This window comes from Spermophilus citellus, assembly GCF_964194105.1.
Source record: "Spermophilus citellus genome assembly, chromosome: 4".
In the NCBI taxonomy this organism is placed as follows: Eukaryota; Metazoa; Chordata; class Mammalia; order Rodentia; family Sciuridae; genus Spermophilus; species Spermophilus citellus.
Genome location: NC_138185.1, coordinates 152,413,850 through 152,436,882, shown reverse-complemented (window position 1 = coordinate 152,436,882; position 23,033 = coordinate 152,413,850). Strand labels below are relative to the sequence as shown.

At 35.3% G+C, this 23,033-nt stretch overlaps 1 protein-coding gene across 6 annotated transcripts in view; it reads right to left on the bottom strand.

Moving 5' to 3' along the window:
* The window catches only part of TMEM260 (transmembrane protein 260), a 68,972-nt gene extending 46,893 nt beyond the window's left edge, over positions 1-22,079 (bottom strand). For 4 of the 6 annotated variants that reach the window (XR_014021320.1, XM_081288704.1, XM_081288703.1 and 1 more), the window contains exons 1-3: positions 21,826-22,079; positions 16,973-17,004; positions 16,098-16,249 (exon numbers count right to left, since the gene is read on the bottom strand). Coding sequence is in view for 3 of the 6 variants with exons in the window: in XM_081288704.1 (XP_081144830.1) it covers positions 16,098-16,249; positions 16,973-17,004; positions 21,826-21,979 (338 nt within the window). In the remaining 3 variants the exon portion in view is untranslated. Of the gene's footprint in view, positions 1-3,928; positions 4,050-16,097; positions 16,250-16,972; positions 17,005-17,956; positions 20,562-21,825 lie in introns of those variants that run through there. The other 2 variants (XM_081288706.1, XM_081288707.1) reach the window with 2 other exon arrangements.
* Positions 22,080-23,033: the final 954 nt, after the last annotated feature.

Below are 23,033 nucleotides of genomic sequence, written 5' to 3'. Positions count from 1 at the left end.
CTGAACCTGTGTCATTTTCTTGCTTTATCCACAAAGAAGGATAGCATGATTAAGATTGAGACATGTTTAAGTGTAAGTTAATGAAATGGCAAAAACCATATACAGGAATACTCATTTTCACTCATTTTTTGTGGGATGTTTGAATTTAGGTACCTTCTATCTTTATCTTAGCATTAGTCATGGTATTTGATCATGTTAAATTGTGCACAGCTAAGTTCTTAGTTTTTAATGTTTTTATTATTTTTTAGACAAAGTTGAGAAGTTTGAAATTATGTATATATAATTTCAACTATATAATTATATATATGCACATTAAGAGCGGAATAGAAATGAGAATTTCAATAATGGCAAAAGAATCTAATGCAACACTTGAAAACAAATGTCACATCCTCAAATGCCAGAGGAGTCATGCATTTCAAATCCATCAGAAATCTGGATCCTGATCCAGAGATCTGATAAGACTGGTAATGTGTTAAACATCCTAAAGAAACAACTCCTTACCTTGCTACAAATCTTAAACTATAAAAACCCTTCCTCCCTTCTTTCCTTCCTTTCTTCCTTCCTTCTCTTGCCCCTCTTTGTGTTTTCTTCTATGCGGTTCTAGGGATTGAACCCAGGGTCTGTCTGTTACTGAGCTACATCCCCAGTCCTTTCTAATTCCTATTTTCCGTCAGGGTCTTGAAAAGTTGCTGAGGCTAACCTCAAGCTTGTGATCCTTCTGCCTCAGCCTCCCAAGCTGCTGGGTTACAGAAGGTGCCAATAAGCAAGGCCCTAAATAACTACTTCTTAACAGTGTTAAGAAATTCAGAAAGCATTATTAAGCCTAATAATTTTGATATTTTCTGTCTCAAGTCACTAATTTTCAACTATGTTTTAACTTATTACAGAAAAAGAAGTAAAATTTCCAATATCGACAGAAGATGGGAATAGAGCTCATACATACTGTGTGAGAGGCACTGGGTTCAATAATACCCAGCGTGCATGTGCATGCACATACACATACATACATACACACATACACACACACACACACACACACACAAATCATTATCATCAAGCTTGTTTTTCCTTTGAATTTCTATTATGAAGAAATCATCAGTTTCCTATTTCTTTCAGTTCTTTACTCTCCCAGTGATCCTGATTAAACACACTAAAGTCACTTTTTCATTCTAAATTAGTTTCCTAATTTCCTTTGTTTATATTCACAATGCCTTAGACCTAACTAATTTAATAGTTTCCTAACTTGTCCTCTGTATTACAACCTATTCTGCAATATGACATTATACTAAATTTCCCAAAACATATTCTGATTACCTAGCTTCAAAACTTAAGTACACTTCATTGTCTGTAGGATAAATTCTAAATGAGTCAGCCTAAAATCCAGGCTTCTAATAAAATAAACCCCATCCATCTGCTAATTACCAACATTATTATTTCTGCTAACTAGTCAAGTGCCTCAAAATTCCTTAATATGACATGCTTATTCCTAGCACCACACATTTGTTCACGTTGAACCCCAGATGGATGTCTTCCCTGTTCCTATTTATTCAAAGCTTACACTTTTCTCAAATTTCTCTTCAATTTCCAGGTTTCTATCCCATCTCTGAACATCAATAACATTTGATTGTCTGTATTGCTTATTTTGACCTTGTTTTTGAAATGTGAACTGAATTTGAACTTTATTTATATTGGAAGTACCCACACTCATGCACACAAAGGAAGAAAATGAATTAACCTTAAAGCATTTCTAACATTTTTAAAGGAACACCTCAGTTCCATCTGTCAATTTTATTTTGGAAAGTCCTTTCTCTACTTAAAATATAAATTAGCATCCTTGGAGAAATGATTGATTCCAGAGTATAGGTGATTTAAATACAAATTAGTCTGAAACATCCTGTCAAAATAAAATTTAAAAAAAAAATCAACAAATTCCTGTTTTTCAAATGAACTAGCTGAAGAGCCAGGTAACTTTTCCAAAGTACTATGGCAAGTAAGTGGAGAACTAGAGATTCTAACTGTTAATATAGCCATCTGGTGCCACTATATTGTGGGTTAAAAGATGGGTGTTTAGTTTTAATGTCAAATAATTTATCTTAATAATAAATTACACTTTTAACTGATTAAATATGAACCTCCTGGAGTCTAGAATAGACTAGAATGAAGTTTTGTTAATTATTAGAGTTGTGTTTATTTCCATGTTTTATCAAAACAACACACTATAATCTTGAATTGCATTCAAAACCCTCTGGAGTCAGGTTTTTGTTTGGGTACTGGGGATTGAACCCAGGGGCACTTAACCACTGAGCCACATCACCAGCCTTTTTTATGTTTAGGGTCTCACTAAATTGCTGAGGCTGACTTTGAACTCCCAATCCTCCTGAGCTGCTGGGATTACAGGCGTATGCTACCACACCTGGATGGAGTCAGGTTTTAAAATTACTTTTTTGAAAGGACAATTTGTCAAAGTTTAAAACCATCAAATGGTCAATTAAAGAGAACTGAGAAGAAAGTATAACTGAATTCTCAGGAAACTCAAACTCACAATCCATAATTTTAAACATGTTATTATACTCAGAAATTCATCCCAAAGCATTTGAACTGTTGATATTAATTATTATTAGTTAACTGCCTTTTAATATTTCAAAAGGTTTTACAAATTGAACCTAAAATTATCAATTTCAGTGATAAAACTTACCCAGTCACCTTAAGACTTACACATAAATACATTAGCATTTTATTGAAGAGTAATCCCACAATAGCAAAGTGTATAATCTGAATTTTCCCTTCTCCTCTCCCAAGATTAGGATAATTTTATAATAAATAATCAGTAGTTTCTTACACCTGATTTTCTTCCATATCAGAGAAAAAAACTGAAGCTGCTGAGAAGAGAAAGTAACTGATTATAAAAAAAGGAATGGAAATCAAACCTATAATCTCAATCTTTTTATTATCAAATGAATTTGCCTGGAATTTAAGGTAAGTCTATAGGAATTTGGGTTGTAGTTCAATATAAGTTGAAGAAAAACAAGTAGTGAATCTTTTGCCTCTCAATAGCAGTGCACTGGGGGCTGATTTCTCTACATTTAATGGGCACCTGTTACCCAGGCTTTTTAATTCTAGCTATCCTAGTGAGTGTGAAGTGGTATCTCACTGAGTGTGTGATTTGCATTTTCTTAGTGGCTAAGGATGCTGAGCATGTTTTCCTGTGTTTACTGGTCATTACTGGACAGTACACATCCTAGGAGAAATGTCAATTCAGATACTTTGCCCAATTCTTAAATTATTTGTCTTTTTAAAACTGAACTGTAAAGTTCTTCCCAACCTCCTTTTAATACATTTCTTTTCTGCTAATCATAGTCATCCAATTGCTTTCAACCAAAAATTTTAACTGAAATACACTGCTTTCCCTCTTTAATATAATTTATATTATTCTTTTCAAGAGAAACTGTGTGACTAAATTATGAAAATAAAGGCTGAAGTTCTCATAGCCTTGTGGAAAACAGAAGAGAGAGAGTGTGCCTCCAAGAACAGAAAGGTAGAATATGAAATATTTTGGATGCTCTGTCATCCCAAAAAATACATTAAATCATAAACAATACTTTTCACAAATAATCTATATAGCCTAAGCCTTATAAACTTCTTTTATTTCAATATCATTTTATAGGCCAAACTCTGAGTCTCTTTTTAAATGCATGTACTTTTCCCCCCAGAGTTATTATATTTATTCACTTATCAAATATTTACTAAATTTTACTGTTTAATGTGCTGGGAATACAGTGGCTAAAAACAAACACGATACTCAACCTAATGCAGTTTACAGTCTCATTTGCCTGTCTCTGAATTGTCTTCTAGTTGGGATGGCCTGACTAGCTTCCATTAGCAGTTATTTGAGCCTATTATACTGAAAGAATCAAGTGGGGTGACTCACCAAACCACCTGTTTCCTCCTGAAGGCTGGAGCAACCCGAGGGTCTGGAGCAACCACAGAGGCCTTTGCACATGGGTGTGTTTGAGGATTCTGGATCAACCCACACCCTGTTGAGGCTCTCCTGCTCTCTCAGCAATCTTTTAGGCCATTCTGTCCTTCCTTAAATGCATATACATTGAACACGATGCCTTTAAACTTTGACTTTACATTAAGATTTAGAATCCACTGACTGTAAACTTATAAATTTGTAATATAAATTAGTGGATTAAGAAAAGTATTGGTAATTAGAAACATTTATTGTGGAAAAACTCTACAAGCCCAGGAGAGATACACACAAGGCCTAGTAGTTAGCAATAAATGTTCAGCTGAGGTTGGAGACTACAGAGACTGGGTTCAGAGGAGCAGCATCAGTCCACATGACTGCACAGAACCAGGCCTGGGAAGTCTGGATAGAGCCAACCTTAAGGAAGAAGGACAGAAGAATAAGGAAAGAGAGCTCAAGTAATGAACCGTGAGCCCCAGATTGGATTAAAGAAGGAAGTAAAGCCAGTAGGGAGTTGAGGAAGGAGATAAGGATGAGCAAGGGGTTGTAGGTCTCAATTAAACTGGACAGTGGGGCATCAAGGAAATGAGTAAACAGAAAGCTAAAGTTATGCCAGGGAGTGAAAAGTAGCTTGGGGAAAAGGATATCAAATTGTTCAAGGATGGAACATAATAGTTAATTACCAAAACTGAACTCCATTGTTGAAAACAGCCCATGATTTAAAAAAAAAAAAAAAAAAAAAAGTCTAACAAAGCTCTTCTCAAAATTGTAAGATTTTTCAGTAAAATTAAGTAATTTGTCCTGAGAGCCAAGCGGTGGTCGGTACATAATGCAATAAGAAGTCTGCAGGTGGAGTGCAATGAAGAACAAGTGTGCAGCCTAGTGCTCTGACTTCACATGCATGCTGACAAGGAGATGGGATCCCCCACACCAGCACCCAGCAAGCTGAGTCTTTGATTTGTGCTGACAAGTCAGTAAGGCTAATAATGGTTTTCTGAAGCCTGGAGCCCTTCAATTCCTTCACTGATTCTGTAGGTAGGCAGTCTCATCATGTTGCTCATCCAATTTCCTGAGCATTTTTTGAGCACACTGTTCACCTTACTGAGATAGAGATAAATGACTAAAAAGCAAGCTGACATCAGGGATGATTTCATACAGTTTCAGGTCTGGCTAGGCTCAGTATCAGCCTCATCTCTGCAGCCTCTGTCCCCTTCCTCACCCTAGCACACTACTGTAACTCCTGTCTGGGGACCCCAACACTCATAGGCTTTCTGGGCCTTTCTGTCATGTTGCACACTGTTGATGATCACTCTCCCAGATTCACTCTACTAGGTTTATGTTTGGGACACCACGACACCCCCAGTTTTCCTTATATAGCTCTGGATTTTCCTTCTGTGTCTTCGCTGAATGTCTCTTTTCCCAATAATTCCTTGAAAGCTGGGCTCTTCCAAGATTTCTTTCTCAGGCAATTTGCTTTTCTTAACTTTACATACTCTGGTCAGCTTTATTTATTATCTTGAATTCAACTGACAACTACAAACTGAAAACACCAAATCTGTCCCTAGCACTACTTGCTCTCTTAGTTTCAGATTTATGTAACTCCAACCAATTGCTATATACCCATTCCAGTAGCACTCTCCCCAATTCTGGATGTCCCATAGAACATCGAAGTTAATGGGCACCAAATTAACCTTCTCCCTCTTTGCTCACAAGGATCCTACTCCTGTACATTCTATATTCATGATTTTCATTGTCTACCTTAGTTATTCAAGTTAAGAGACCTGGAGTCACCATCAAGGCTTCCACTCTCTGTTAAACATACTTCATAATGCTATCAACTTTATATCATAATTATTTTGAAACTAATCAACTTTTCTTCACTCACATGGCCACTGCCCTCTTTCAGTTATTATCATCCCCTGGAACTCAAACCAACCCAATAGTGTGGTAAGTCTTCTGCCTTCACAAACATTCCTGATATTAGCACACTCCTGCATCTAAACCTTTAATGACTCCCCTTGAATTATAATAGAAACACATTACCATAGTCAAGACCTTTCATGTTCTAATCTCGGCCCAAACATAGCTTCATTTAACATAACCCCTCTCAAACTCTATGTTTCAACAACACTATATGACATGTAAATCACTTATAAGCTGGTTCTCCACCTCAGGGTTTCTTTGTGAATAAGATTCTGTATATCCAGAGCACTGTTTTGTCTTCACATGGCTAACTTACAGTTATTATTTACAACTCAGTGTAAGCATCACCTTTTCTAAGTTTTCCCGAAAGGACTTTCACTAAGACTAGGGTAACTTAAGACTAGAGACTAGGGTAGTTGCTCCTTCTCCAGGTTTTCACTAAATTGAAAAAATAGATATATATTTTAACTATTAAGTGTGTATTGAATAGAGAGAGTTTATTTTATTGGTGGTGTTTCTGGGGAATCAGTCCCGGGGCCTTCCATACCCCAGACAAGCACTCTCCTACTAAGCCATATTCCCAGGCCAGGCATCTAAACTTTTAACTGTAATCAAATCAAGACACAATAGGAAATCAGATTTGAAAAACATGCAACCCCCTATACAATGTGTTTCAAAGTCAAAGGAATTATTTTTGGACTATTAAGACCCCTGGATAATCATGTCAACATAATAGTGCATCATTCACGTGTATGTGTACATGTATGTGTGCCCGCATTCTATAAAAGCTATTTAACATTTTGAAAATTAAAGGTTTTCCCATTTATATACCTTTTAAAATTTTAGACACATTTTATTTTAAGCTTTTAATGGGCTTCAAGTAGCAACAGTTTCTAATTACCTCACCTTAGTCCAACCATTTTCAAATAATGCTTATAAAATCATATGTATGCCATTATTTAGAAAGAATTCTCTTTTTTATAAGTGTAAAAAGTTAAGACAAAAGATGTTTTGATATTTGGATACATTTTGCATCTTTCAAGGTCCATGTCCTTTATTGTTGTTGGGCTTTATAATTATAAAAATAGTGTCTTGGCAACAAATGAAATTAAGGGAAAAATTCAAGGATTTATTTTGGATTTGTTACATTGATTTTTTTTAAAAAACACAGACTGATATGGATACATCTTCTAGAAACTAAGGCATACTCATTTCATCATTCTGTATTTCAAGTCAAGTCTTAATCTTTTGGCAAGAGTACTGAAAGGATAATTTACTTTAAAAAGCACTTTCATCTTCATATTTATATGATTTATACCTTGTTTACAAAAATGCATATTTCAAAGGGAATAATAGAATACAGAAGGTTCACAATTTCTCATGTTGTCTTTCACACACTGATAGATAGCAGAGTGCAGTAGTGCACACCTGTAATCCCAGCAACTCAGAAGGCAGAGGCAGGAAAATTGCAAGTTCAAAGCTAGTGTCAGAAACTTAGTGAGACCCTGTCTCTAATAAAAACTAAAAAAGGTCTGGAGATATAGCTCAGTAGTAAAGCACTCCTAGGTTTAATCCCCAGTACCAAAATAAACAAAACCAAAAAAGAATAAGTAAAAATAATTAGAAGGGATGTCAAATCTGACATTTTTATTTAAATATGAGTTTTAAATGAAATTATTGATTTGAGCCCACAAAACAAGATATCTTGTATTATCCATAAAGTTTCATATGCAGATGAACTATAAACATGAATTCCCTACAAAATATGACAAAACTTTCACCTATGTAAAGACTAAGTCTGATGAATTTTTCAAAAAATAATGACATAATCAAAAACACTATTGGTTTTCACTTGGCAATTATGAAATCCTATTTCGATTTTCATTTTATTCTCTTGAACAAATATACCAAATTATTTTTTTAAAAAAGCAATTAATGTGCTAATGTAGAATCTTAAAATTAGCTCATTAAAATTAAGTTTTTTTACTGAAATTGATAATTATTTTAAACAAACCAATAGTAAACTAGAGAAAAAGAAGAGAAATTCAAATGAAGTTGTGAATAAAGTAAGTCTCTTTTCACCAGAACTCACCAAATAGTGTATTTTCCATTGTAACTTAAGAACGTTTTAGGATGAGTTAGCCACACTATGAGAAAAAACATTTTCCGTTCTCAATCCAATTCTCATAGAGCAAAATCAGGGAGATATTGTTTCAAATAAAGTACATAGTTGTAGAATCTAAGCTGACTTGTAGAAAAATAAAATCTTTTTTATTTTTTATTTTATTTTTTGCAATACTGGGAGATTGAACTCAAGGATTTGCACATGCTAGGCAAGTGTGCTACCACTAAGCTACATCTCCAGCACTTTTTATTTTTTATTTTAAGACAGAATCTCACTAAGTTTCCAAGGCTGCCCTTGAACTTATGATCTTCCTTCCTCAACCTCTTAGGTAGTTGGGATTATAGGCTAGCACCACTACACTTAGCCCCTAAAATAAAATCTTATAAGGCCATAACTAAAGGACAGTCATCTATCAATATGAATAATCACAATCACGTTTTTATGCTAATAAATATATACTTAATTCTATGGTTTCACACTAATAGAGAAAAGGTGATTCAGAATAGCAAATCCAAGTAATTGAAGTATGATTTATTTTATATAAACATATTTAATACTTCACATATAAAATATTATGAAGTACATTTGCAATAAATAAATCTTCCGAATTGCTTTTTATTTGGTTAACACTGAAATCATGTAGTTTACATTCTAGTAGTGAACAGTGTTTATGCACAATGAAGAAAGACATATCAAGAATATGACAGATAGTATGGGAAAGGTGTCAAGTACTTTAAACTTCGTCCAGATAATGCAAATGACAGAGGTTCCCCACTGAAGTGTAAAGATGTGATGCTATTAAAAGCAGCCTAAAGTATCAGAATTCTTTGATTAAAACATAACTGCCTTCTTTTTGGTCCACAAAATCCATGAGACCCAAGAAACTTCCTAAGAAAAGTACTGATTGTGTAGTAGTTTCCTCACGGATGGGCTAGTATCCATCTGTTGACATAATGGATAAATCAGGTTACAATTTACACCATTGACACTGTTTTGCTATTGATGATAAGGTATATTTTTCTTTCTACTACACTGTATTTGATTTTCATGTGTAGTAACATGTTTGTCTAACCCTAAATCAAAAGGCAAATAACAGAAACCTGAAATTCATTCCAAATACACACATGATGTACCTCATAAATTTAATGAACGCATTGGCCTTCAGTGTTACTTGTATGAAAAGAACCCAACATGGAGGCTACAGCACCCTTCCTCTATAGTGAGAACTCCTTGAAGTAAGTGGAATAGGAGTAGGCAGACCACAATGCAGCATATGAACAATAATGTTTAAGAAATTACTGCTAGTGTCAATTCATACTGACAACCAAAATGGTGCAAAGGATTACAGGAAAGAAGTACAATAAAGCAGTATACAATCAACAGCAAATCTATTATCCTTACTCTTCCATGTTTTTATCTTTCTGAGTTGAGTTTTGCTCGTGAAAATGATACAATGTTCCCTTCTGGTTCATTTACATAATCAATGCCATATATTTATCTTTCCAGTCTACCTTGGGAATGGTGATACTGGGAAGCTAAGCTATGAAAATATAAGTACTGCTAAGGTTACGTTCTTTCAGCACTGGGTATGTAATATATGTCAAGTGCTCTGTGGGAATATTATATTCATGGTCGGTTAGAAAGCATTAGAATGTAAACATTTTCAAGTTTAGACCTAATGAACATAATCAGTCATTGAAAATGTGATATGTTAAAGGTGTATCTCTGAAGCTACCACCCACTGGGTCTAAAATGTTTTAAAACATTTCCATAGTTTAAAAAAAAATTGCAGATAAATTTACTGTAACTCCAGAAAAAAAAAATCCTACCAAGGTTAATTCTCTTTGATGAGAATCAATCAAAAGGTAAACTGTTTCACCTATATTTTCAGCTATGTAAATATTAACCAGCAGTACCATATAAAAGTACCAAGTATTACTCCTGATTTTAAACCACTATATAAAATTGGGGGAAAAAATGAAAAAGCCTTCAAAAAATGCAACTGAAATGGGAAAAATAAGATTATGAAGAGCTTCCATAAATAAGATATAATCAGACCATTTATATTAGAATTAAGATTCATACATTAATTAATAAATGACAAAGGTTTCAAATAATTCATTTTATTATACCCCATCAACTTATACCCCTAAAAGAAAAAAATGAACTAGTCTTTATAGGAATCACCATTATTTACATTTTACTAAGTTTTCATGGTATGCCAAATAACTTCAAAATGCAAGGCAATACCTTCTTGAGGTACATCACAGTTTAAAATAACCCTCAAATTACATATTCTAGAACATTTTATTTGAAATCTGTAAAAACACACAAGACCTCAAGATTAGCTTGACAATGTTGATAGTATACTTTGCATTCAGTAGTAAAACTGAAACTGGTAAAAGTATATTTCAGCATATTATTCTCAAAGGCACTGGCCAACATCTTTCATACCCAATCCTTTTTAACTGAAAACTTAGAAGATGTTGCATAATTTTCACAATGTTAAGATACTAAAAGTATCTTAAAACTTAAAAGTATCTTAAAAGCAAGTTTAAAACATCCAAATAACTAAACCCACAGAATGAAAGTATTAAACTACATCAGCAACACCAACCAACTTAATAGAGAATTAATATTAAGGAGTTTGAATATGCAAAGTTGGGAAGTATATCTTAATATTTCAATTTGTTAAGATTGTTTTCTATTTTTATGGCTTTGAAAAGTGGCAAGTCTATATGAGCTATGACCTATATTTTATTTGTAATTTTAAGAAATATATGCATTTATTAGGGCAGTCATAATAACTGATGACTAGTTCCAGTGGCAAAATCTCGGCAGGAAACAGATTTAGCAATTTAAATGTTTTATAAGTTTTTGTAATTGAGGAAACTTTTCATAATCTGACATTTGTTAAAACCACTTATTAGAAATTATGCAGCACAGTAGCTGTGGAAATATGAGCTAGCTTCACAATTATAAAGTCAGCCTATGTAGCCCTCTCCTATTGTACATAGTGGCATAAACCCCACGGCGGCCTATCAGCTAACTGGCAGGCAGGGGGCTGCTCTATTCAAAGTGAGAGATACAAGCTGCAGGGCAAAAACCTGGCAGCTCCCATCTGACCCCACAATCCCCTACTGGTGACAGCTCCAAGCTCCATGGCAAATTAGGCCTTCTCATATTACAATTGGAGAAGACAGATTCCATTAGCAGTATCTGAAATTGAGTGGAGAGCTGCACTGTTATCAGACTTGACTCATAAGCACTGCTATTAATCAGAGCTATGATAGCATTTATATATTTCAAGCTATCTGCTGCCGCTGTGATATTCTGCTACAAAGGGTTGATGGGACTTAGGAAAGTGAACAATAGAGCTTTCTGGGAAAAGCAGAGTAAATCAAGAAAGTCTATGACTTCCGCACATTCTGAAGGGATTGCGGTTTACATAAATTTTCTCCCAATTGGAGATTGAGCTCTTCCTCATCTTACACATGGGATTTAGTTGTCACTCAATGGTAACAGCTGTGAAAAGGTGAAGCGGCCCACCGCTCAGAATATTGCCTTCGCTTTTAAAGCAATTAACCCATGAACAGGAGGCTACCTGGTGATATCAAAGGGATTAGGCCAGGCAGTGCATTATTAACATTTCCTTGAACTAATTCTAACTCTGACTAGCTGTCAGAAAAGACTCTACAGTCTTAAAAGAGTTTTTGCCCTGCTTTTTTCCCTTCAAAATGAAGCGCTGCTATTTGAGTCTAATATGTCCCTCTACTTATAAAAAAATGCAAATGAATCAAGCTCTTAATATGCTTAACTAGTCTGAGTCAATGCAATTTTAATACGAGAGAAATATATGATCAATTAACCAGGGATCAAGACAGATATTCTCCTGAATGGAAATTAATGCTCCAGTACTTTCCATTCTTCTTCAACTATAAAAATTTGGTGACTATTTGTTACTTATGCGTAGTTACTTCAGAAATTAGAAAGAGCTTCACATTATTCTCTATGGCAATAATCTAAAGTACTCTTTGAGCTGGAAAATCCAAATGTCCCTTAAGCAGGAGATTCTCTAAGGTATGGCATTTTAATTTTCTATTCTTTATTGAATGGAATCTTAACGGAAGCTATAAGAATAGCAGATGGTGCTCAGAATCAAGTACTCGCTTTCCAAAATTATAATCAAATTAATTTTTAGCAACACAATGTTTAGGAATACATAATTTATAAAAATGACAAAATCCCGTGCATAAAATATGGGCACTAAATAATCTGCCAGAACATATTTAAGTACTACTGAAATTGATCGCAAGTTCTTTGTATTAAATAGAAATAGTTTCAATATACCTTTAATTATTGTTAATATTCATATATTCTAAGAAGCCTGGTTGACATTAAGAAATCTGATTTCTAAATACACTATGTTAACGATATTAGGGTTTTACGCAAGTTTTCTAAGACACTGCCTTCTAGAAAACTGCCTATTTAATGGTTAGTAACTTTTTGTTTTACTTTGTTTAAAATAAGTATTGAATTTTAATTATAAAAACTAAAAGAGTTTTACTTTCAATTCACATGAGTGTTCAAGAAACACTGATGGATGGATTTTTCTATAGTTCCCATTGGTCATTAATAGTTTGAAAAAGAAATGCTGACTCTCAAGGCTGTTGGGAATATATTCCCTGTCCTGTAACTAACAAAATAAATGATGTAAGGTATGTTTTCATTTGAAACCATGAGCAAGTTAAATCTTCCCTGCAATAAAGCATTTGTATACAATGCTATCAATGCACTTTCTTCTATTTTAATGATCAGCACATATTAAATGTAAGCATGTAGATGTTTGATGAGAGTAATTTTAGTACTCCTCCTTATTTTACTGTATTGGACCTAATTTGATGTTTGCTAGAAAATAACTTTGAAATTCAAGTATTAAGTTAAATGATGTTCATATTTGTGATTTATATTACCTATAACTTCTTATTTTATGTTAATAGGGTTTGGGAATTGCAAATAGAAAATAAGACACTTTAAACATCAGATAATCAAACTTAAAAGTCGTTTACTTCAAAGGTCTTAAAAGGGAAAATCTCAGTTCCTTAAGTCACTAACTTTATTACATAACCTTAAAAACATAGATATGTACACAAATTAAATAAGAATTATTTCATACAAATGAAATGTATTAGATTAAACTCCTAACATAATGCATGCCTTAAAATGCCCCTGAAAGGGACAATACATAAATCAGAAACTGCCACAATCTTACTATTTTTAATTCAATAAATGACAGTGACACATACAGCTTTCAGTGTGCTGTTTTACTCATACACTTTCTACACTAGAGCAAAGCAAGTATAAATGAGTTCTTGCCAACCATTAGGAAAGATTGACAAAAAATGCAGTGTTAATGACATCTTACGGCTTTTAAAAGCAAGAGAAAGATGCAAGAAAAGCAAAAATTACATAGTAATGGGAAACAACGAATAAATTGTTCTTTCAAACTAAGTCATGTTTACTGAAAAAAAGGGAGCCTTTTACATCAACACATTTAAACAGAAATTTGCTTTTGAAATACAATCTTTGTTTAAAAGGTACAGAAGGTCTTTGTGTCCACCCCAAGAGCTAAATATAGTGAATGCTATGTGAACAATTACCTGAAAAAAACCTAAACCTGTTAAAAGAATTAATTTACTGCACACCAGTCAGCACTAATCCCACATGTACAGTAATGTTCTCTTAAGTGATGGGAGGGGGAAGAAAGAATAAAACTGTTTCCTGGATCAAAACCCTTCAATATTCAACAACAAAATGGAATGATGATTTAGTCTGTAAATGAATAAAGTAGTGAAATGTCTCCTAAACAAATTCTGATAAAGGAGTCAACCTGTAAAGGAATATATTTACTGTATGCTAGGACTGGAAAAAAGCCATCACTGTAATGGCTGTACAAAAACTGTGTCCTGCTGTTGGGTTTATATTCACAGAAGAAAGGTTTTAGAGGTTAAGTTCAGGTCATACAACAAATGAAATTGTAACAAGCCAGCTGACATTGTATAATGTCTTCTTCCACTCAATCAATAGGCTACTGTTAGTCCTATTACCATAGAGATGGCTTCTCCTTTCTGAAGGGTGTCTATTGTTTGACAAAACAGATTTGCCACTTGAACTAGGTTGTTCCCAAAGGACATGTACCTTGTCAGTTATTTGTATTCAAAATAATGAAGTATTTTCATATTAAAATGTATGTGAGAGATAATATTGTTAGATCCCTTTTCGGAAAGATAGTAACTTTTCCAAAGTACTACCTTACTAAAACCACTCAAATGCCTGGTTTAGTAATATTAAAGTTGTGATTTCAAACACACATTAGCAAGTATAAAAATTTATCATTAATGCTGCATATTAAAAGAAAAGGGTCACAGGCTAGTGTGCTTATCTAAAAGTCATATAATGAAGCATAAGCATTAATAAAAGCCATTTTTAAATGTGGACAACTCAAAGGAAAATTATAGTCCAAAGCTATGCAGTATTTGCAAAGGTTTTTATGTATGATTTTTATAGTATTCTCATGTGGAATGCCATAAACAATATGTTGACAAACAGAAAATTTTTGGAGATAAATCACTTTACTTGCCTAAGAGCATTTATATAGCTGTATAACATTTAAATAGATGTATGTTACATAAAAGATCCTCTAAAACAAAGATGAACTCTTAAAATAAAAACTAGTTTTCTTTAAATGTCTGTCTTAAAATATCTTTATGAAAATTAATAACTCATACATTTGATATACAACAGATGAATCCCAATTTATACCTACATATTTTTTAAAAAAAGATGATCAGCTTTTCTTTCTATGGAAATACTGACAGATTCTGAATTGCAAAAGACTCAGAAGAAATAATTCTAATAAAATTTATTCTGGTAATTTAGAAAAATAAAGTATTCAAAACACTAATGAATCAGAGATATTATTTTTAAAATTTCAAACTTAAAGATTTGGCTATCACTGAAAAAATGTAACACTAAATAGAAACAAATTAAATAATAAGCATTTAATAAATCATCAATAATCAAAATATTTAAATCTGAAAGCTTTCTACAAATAGATTTAAAAGTAAACATTGAGAGTCATAACTGTTAACTTTTACCTTTCTATAAATAACCAAAAAAGAATTTAGAAAGAATTTAGCTAAAGGGCAGTGTTATGACCATTATATTATAAAATATTAGTCTCCAAAAATTATATTTGAAATTATGTCTACTCAAGTTATACTGTGTTTACATACAAAATGATTTGATTTTATTTTTAAAAACTAGAAAAGTTTTTGAAGAAGTGCTTTAATTTGGTTTTTCACATTTTAGGAAGTATAATTTATATTTTTGCTATTATCCTCTTGGGCATAGATTAGACTAAATTAGGAGTAAAGAAGACAGAAACATCAAAGACAAATAAGTTAACAAATATCCTAAACTAATTACAACTTTTTTAAAGCAAGAGTAGCTTACAAACTAAGAAAGCTTTCCATCAGTAACTAAGTGTGGTCTAGTTTGCCTACCTTCCCTGCAGCTATATTGGAACAAAGTGAACTTAACTAAAACCACATCCCAAACATAATTTTCTTAGTTAACAACCTCATTTCAAAAAGCATACATGTTCATATTTAGAATATAATATATCTAGATTAGATCTGGTGTGAAAGGCAGCTACCCATCAGCAATGCTGTGAGTAATTAAATGGTATTTACCATTTATCAAAAGATGAACTTCATATTGTTGAATTAAACTGGCCTATCTGCACCTTCACAAAATGACAAACCTCATTAGTTCTGCCTAACCAGAGAACTGTGATAATGAACCAGTGACACCTTCACCCCATTGTATGAAGCAGAACCAGCCATGTAATCATGTGAGGGGCCAAATGCATATGAAATTACTGTAAATGAAGAAAGTGAAGTCACGTGAGTTAGGGAAACCACTCAAGCAACAAAAGATTTTTTAAATGTATGTAGTTGGCCATAAGAAATCCACATCTCCAATTACTAAAACTTAATTTTAACTAATCAACTTTACCTGAAAACGGTGAAAAAAAGAAATGATGCAGCTACTGCTCCAAATAAGCCACAGAGAAGATTGACTCGGTAGGCAACTGAACCAAAAGGAAAGAGTGTAATTGCTAGTTTAGCCACCAGTGTGAACAAAGGATAGCCAGGAGGATGGGCAACCTATGGAAAAATAGCAACAGTTAGAAGACTTTCATCTACGAAGAGTCACACCGACTTTAATTGAAAAGTATAGCCCTTTCTCAGGCAAGTAGAAAGATTAAGTGCCAATGACTAAATGTTTAAATAGTGGTTTCCTATTGTAATCCTCTTGTGCCAATACAAATAAATATTTTCTCTAGTGGATTTGGCAGTGTCTCTCACATGGTGTGTCACCTGGAGAAAGGGTGACATATTTTATTGTCAGTTCTCAAGCAGTTTGTTCTCTAAGTTCACAGTACATTAGGGTCACTTAAAAGGCTCTTGAAAAAAAGCAGGTTCTGAAATATCGTATTGGTTAGAAAGTTGAAAGACCACACTGCTATGGGATTACCACCATGCTGACAGTCGTAAGGTCTTGCCTAAAGGGATCATGCACCATAATAAAGTTTATTAAATAATAAACTTATTAAAACTGTTAACCCGATTTATTTTATTCTCCACAGCTTATACAAAATTTGGGGTGATAATAAGCCAGCCACTGTATATATAGTAAAGGCTTTGCTTTATAATTTAGTTTAATTGGATTTAAAACTTAAAGTAAATTGTCACGTACTGTACTTATAAGTTACTAAAAACTAGGGTTTGAAAATAAATTAATCTACTTTACTCCATGCTTAATTAAACTTTCTTAATTCCTAAAACTGTTAATGAGAGCATTGATTAAACAATAAAACTAATACTTACTCCAAGCTCATGTGCGGCTGTGATCAGTTCCCCTGTGAAAAAATAATGTAAAACCAATAATTACTATTAGAGAATGACACTCCTCCAAAGTTTTCAAAATCCAAATGCTTGCATTGGGGTTTTGCATTAATTTGACTGGATAAAACTGTAAATCTGTAGAGATTTAACAGCATGAAATAGTCAAAGAATATTTTCTCTGTTAGGTCTTATTGAACAAACTATGTTTGATAGTTTTCAATAACTGGTCAGTGGAAATACAGGTGAATTTCCATTAAAAAATGTTTATTTTCCCTCTTGAAAGTCATATTTACTTGAAAATACACAAATACTTTTAGAGAGCATTAGTATAATGTGCTGTATCGTCTCTCAAGAATTTAGCATAATAGTCTACAAAGATACAATTTATGTCAAATGTGCAAAGGTCTGAAGTCTGATAATTTATAAAATGTGCCATATAACCTTAATACTGGCATTTGCATACATTTAGATATTTTAAAACAATTTCCACCTAGGTTCTTTTGATAGGTTCTGCTATAATACATTTTTTTCCAATCAGTAAATTATTATATGCTTTATAATAGTTAGCATTATTTCTAGAATTATGATGCAGTAATTCAGTGCTTATTTGTTATTAGTTTAAGTGTCCAGAGCATAAGGACTATTTCTGACTCATCTCTATACACTGTAGTATATATTAATGTAAGAAATCGGTCAATATTGATGATTTGCGATTAGTATTACGTGATAGGAAAAGTACTAATGTCTGTTTTTTGTACTTCAGTAGGTACCAATACTCTGCTTTTAATTTCTACTGCCCCAGGTACAATTAGACTTTACTATCTCTGGCCTGGACTTCAGCAAGACTTGACCAACCCACTTTATCTGCATACTGAAATTGCTTCGTATGGCTTACTATACTTATTAAGACAATAAGCTGGACTATATCTCCAGTATAAAATTTCTCAATGACTAGTCTCTACTTACTGAATTAAGTTCAGATTCCTCAGCAAGACATTCAACTCTAGGTTGCAAGGTCCCTTTGCCAGGCTTATCCATCAATCCAGGCTCATCTCAGTGAAATCTGAATACCCAGTGTTCCTCTGGAGTGGTCTTCGTTGGCACCTCTTAGCACTCATTTTCTCACCATGGAATATTTCCCCAGCATTCTCTCCTAAATCCTTCAAGGCCTAGTTCAATTGCCACCTCCTCAGTGACACCTTTCCTTACACAACTCTCTCCAGCCTCCCCCATTAGAAATAATCACTTCTTTCTCCTTACAGAGCTTGCTTGAGTCTGTTTAGCACTTTAGATTGCCTTATATTCTGGCTAGTTATTTTCATTTCTCTCTCCCACTAAGTTTAAAAACATTATCTTAGCCATTTCATGATCCTGCCAAGACATCCCCATCTCCTCCTCCTCTGGCCACACAATCTAACTCAAGCCCTGAACATAAAACTTGATCAAAAGACATACCACATTGTCATACTTGCTACTCAAGACACCTACCTCATTCTTGGGTAAATGACTGCAAAATAGAAGTCCTTTAAGGGTTCCAAAGACATCTACTGCCCACTTAAAGTCAATTACCTGAGGACTTTTTTGTTTTGTTTTGTTTTGCACTGGGGGTTGATCCCAGGGATGCTTTACCACTGACCTAATCCCTACTTTAGGACATTAAAAAAAATCTCTGGAGATACTCATGAGTAGAAATCAAGGTACTTTTTGAATCCCAAATATTTCTTTTTAAATAAATTATTTATGGTCTAAAAATATTCAGGATAATTTTTCCTTTTGTAACTACTCTCAAGTATAGTTTTCTCCTTAACAGGTTAGCTCTTACGTCTGCTGTTCCAAACTCTTTTGATCAGTTTTTTTTTTCTTGTTGTTCTTATATCTGTATGACAAAGTATGAGTTCAAAATTTTGCAATCATTATTCATTCTCTTCCATTTATTTTTTTTGTACTCGGGATTCAATCCACAGGGCATTTTATCACTGAGCTACATCCCCAGTCCTTTTATTTATTTATTTTTTAGACTTTTAGATTAGGACTAAGTTGCCAAGGGTACCTTCAAACTTGTGATCCTCCTACTCCTGCTTCAGGAGGATATGCCACAGAACCCAGCTGTCTTGACCCTTTAAGCTGGTGTTTCTTCAAAGTTAAGTCCTACTTACATTGGAACTACATGATCATTGTTTGATGGAAGATTTCTTGATCTTACTCAAAAACTTGGGTCCCTTTGGGACCAAACTTGATCAAAAGACATACCACATTGTCATACTTGCTACTCAAGGCATCTTTGGAACCCAAGTTTTCCAGGCAACTATGGGACCCATAGTTTTGTTATCTAGGAAGCAAACTGGTACAAGCTCAGAGTTGTCTACAGATGCTTAATGTTTATAAAACCCAGTTCCCTTCATATTTCTTTTTCCCTCATATTTCTTAAATGTTAATTATACTGTTATAATTTAACAAAGCCAGACAATGCCATGGGTTTATGCAGTATAACTTAAGACTTATTGGGAAGAAGAATACATGCATTATTTTGTTTGAGATGTGTTCTGTTTATTGATAAGAAAATTATTTCATAAATATTCAAGTAGAACAGTACACTCAACACACAAACAAAATGATCAAAGATGTGATTAAACAAAGTTTCCATACTGGTATATAGATGAAAAAAAGTTTACTTATTCCCCCAAATAAACATAAAACTATTAGAAGCAACCACTATTGAGTATCAAATTAAGCAAATGAGAACACCTAAAAAAGTTTGGGGAATATATACCTTTATTCTTTTGAGGAAAAATACTTCATTAATAAAAACAAGATCGCAGCCATAGGTTTTTTTTTTTTCTTTTTCAGTACTGAAGATTGAATCTAGAGCCTTGTGCAGAGTAGGCAAGCACTCTATCACTAAGCTACATCTCCAGCTCTTATTTATGATTTAAAAATTTTGAGAGAGGATCTCAATAAGTTGCCAGGATGGCCCTGAACTTGTGATCATCCTCCTCAGCTTCCAGAGTAGCTGGGATTACAGGTATGAGTAAACAACCATAGATTTTAAACAGACTTTAAATATTATTACATCTGTGATGGTGGATGTAACAAAGTATCTCATAAAATTCTTTGACAGAGTATAGGTTACCAGTGCCTGTTCTAAAGGCCATCTACTTGGGTTCTTTCCCTGACAGCACTGACTTACTGTGACTTTGGACATAGCTTAGTCTTAGTTTTCTCATCTACAAGAGGAAGGTAATAATAGTACCTACCTCAGAGTACCTGGAAGGGCTAAAACATCAGTCCATAAAAAGCATTTGGTACAGTGCCTGGCATAGTTAGCGCTCACTAAATGTTCTTATTCATCCTATCCCATACTAAGGCTCAGACAACCATAAGTAGCCGTTTTAAAAACAGGTAATAAAACTATCTAATCTTTGAATAGTGCACTCCAATGTTAAAACTCACATCCACAAAGCTACTCCCACTATTTAATATAAAACTCACATCCACAAAGCTACTCCCACTATTTAATATAAATCTTGGAAACCTCCATTCCCTCGTACACTAATGAACTACTGAATAGGACCTGAAAGAAATTGGAAAGGTAATGAATAGAAAAACAGAATGTTGGGGAACTTCAATGTGGTAGACAGCCTTGAAGACAGCTCCCAATAATCCCCAACTCCTGGAATTCCCACTTGTGTAATCCTCTCCCCCTTGAATGTGGGCTGGATTTACTGAGTCCCTCGAATAAAACAGGGCAATGGCATAACACTTCCAGGATTAGGTTACAAAATGACAGGTGTCAGACAGAGGTGCCCTATCTCTTTCTTTTGACATGTCAGCTATTTTATAGAGAGAACTGAATAGCTTGGAACTAGGTTGAGTTTAGCAGATTTTCCTCAAATGGAGCCTCCAGTGGACTGTGGCCCCAGACCACACCATGGCTGCAACCTTGTCCTACATAGTGCACCTGGCTAAACTGCACCCATCTTCTGAATCTACCCCAATCGGGAGATAATAAACGTCTGCTGCTTCTAGCCACTAAATTTGGGGTAATATGTCATCCATTTCTTGAGGATAGAGATTTACTGACTAAAGTTACAGCACTGTTCTGAGTCAATTACTGCCAGTTATAAGGCATTACTTGGATGATCCACTTAATTTGGTAGTAAAACAGAAACAAAACCAAGACTTTGTTTCTAGTCTCAAATACAGAACAAGAATGAATGTGATAGAAAAGGCCCAGGAGTCGTGCTTTTCCTTTTATTAGAAGCTGCTTAAAGCCACATCTGATCCCACTTTTTTAAAGGGTTCTCCAAATATTCTGCACAATTCTTTGTCAATACTCTGATTTCAACTACAATATCACCTCCTCAGAAGACTCTCCTGACGAGCTATTCTGAGACTCACTCTCAATCACGTTTCCCTCTTACTGTCTCCAGGATTTGTAACTTGTCTCTAAGCACGCTAGAATGCTCTCAGGGAATCTATTCGCCCTTACTGTTATTTCCTTTGTCTGAAACACGAGGGCTCGTTAAGTAACATAAGTGGACTAAAGGGGAATGGTGAGTAAAGCCAGGGTCGTAAAAAACGACCTGGGTAAGTGGGAAGGTCGGTGAACCCCGTCTTGAGAAACCCACAGGAGCCCTTTCTCTAAAGCCCAGGAACTAACGAAACCAGAGTCACTGGCATGGAAGAACTGGTTCCGAAGCATGAACCCCGCGCTGCAAACCAGCGGGTGCATGGGAGGCCCGAGCCCCCGGGACTGAACCAGGAGCGGTGGCCGCGGCTCTTCCCGCAGTGGGACCAGGGGAGAGGGCGGGAGGGGCGGCCTGAGAGTACTTTACCCGAGTCTCCCCCCGGCACCGAGGCGGGCAGCGTGAGGGTGAACACTGAGGCTACAGCGGCGAACACCGCGACGCCGCCGCCGAGGCCCCCGGAGCGCCGCAGCCCTGCTCCGGCTGCCCGCCCCCCACCCCTGCCGTCGCCATGGAGACCCATGGATTCGGATGGACAGAGGACGCGACTGGCCCACAGACTCCGCGCGGAGCCCACAGTCCCCGCGGAGAGGCGAGCGCAGCCCGCGCTGCAGCTTCCGGGTCGAGCCTTAGCGGCCGGGCGCACCTTTCCCGCCCGGTGGGGGCGGAAAACCGGCCAGGCATGCGAGAGCCAGGTCTGGGAACTTTCTAGTCACCATCACGAGTGGGCACGTGCATCCTTATCTTGTGCTCTAAAGTGACCAATTACGGTGGGGAGCATCTCTGAGGAAAGCGAGCCTGTACCGTTCCTGTGGCAATTGCCCCCCCCCCCCGCCATACTGACTTGGTCGGTTCTGACAGAGACAGAAGCGGAGTTGAAAATCGCAAGCGGGGAAGGGCTGCTTCTGCCACCTGTGGTGTGGGGTGGAACTGCACGAGAGGAGCTAGCCAGGAGCCGATGGAGACCCTCAGTACCACCACCTTGAAGGAACCGAGTCCAGCCAACACCGTATGGGGGAGCTAGGAAGTGGAGCCTTCCCCATTTTAGAGCTGAAATGACTATAAGCCCTGTCAAGAACTTGATTGCAGCCTGTGAAAGTCCCTGAAGCTGATGACCCAACTAAGCCAGACTGCTGTCTCAGAGACATAATAGATGTTGTAAGTTTTTTGGTTTTGTGTGTGTGTGTGTGTGTGTGTGTGTATTTAGTTGTAGTTGGATATTTTATTTATTTTTATGTGGTGCTGAGGATCGAACCCAGCGCCCAGCGAGCGCTCTACCACTGAGCCACAACCCCAACCCCTAATAGATGTTGTTTTAAACCAATAAATTTGGGGTAATTTGTTAATCGACAGTAGAGAACTAAGATAGGCTGTCTTCTATTTCTTTTCCAAAAGCGCATGCAAGTAAATAATTCTGAGTGAACCAAGCATGTATTTCTTTATTTCCTTTTTTGTCCATTTCATGTTTTGCTTTTGAGCTTTATAAATAAATAAAAATAAACTTTTATTTCAAAAGAGAATAATTCTTTGCCCATGTTTGGGAGGTAGAAATCAGAACTGGAAATAGAAATTTGGGA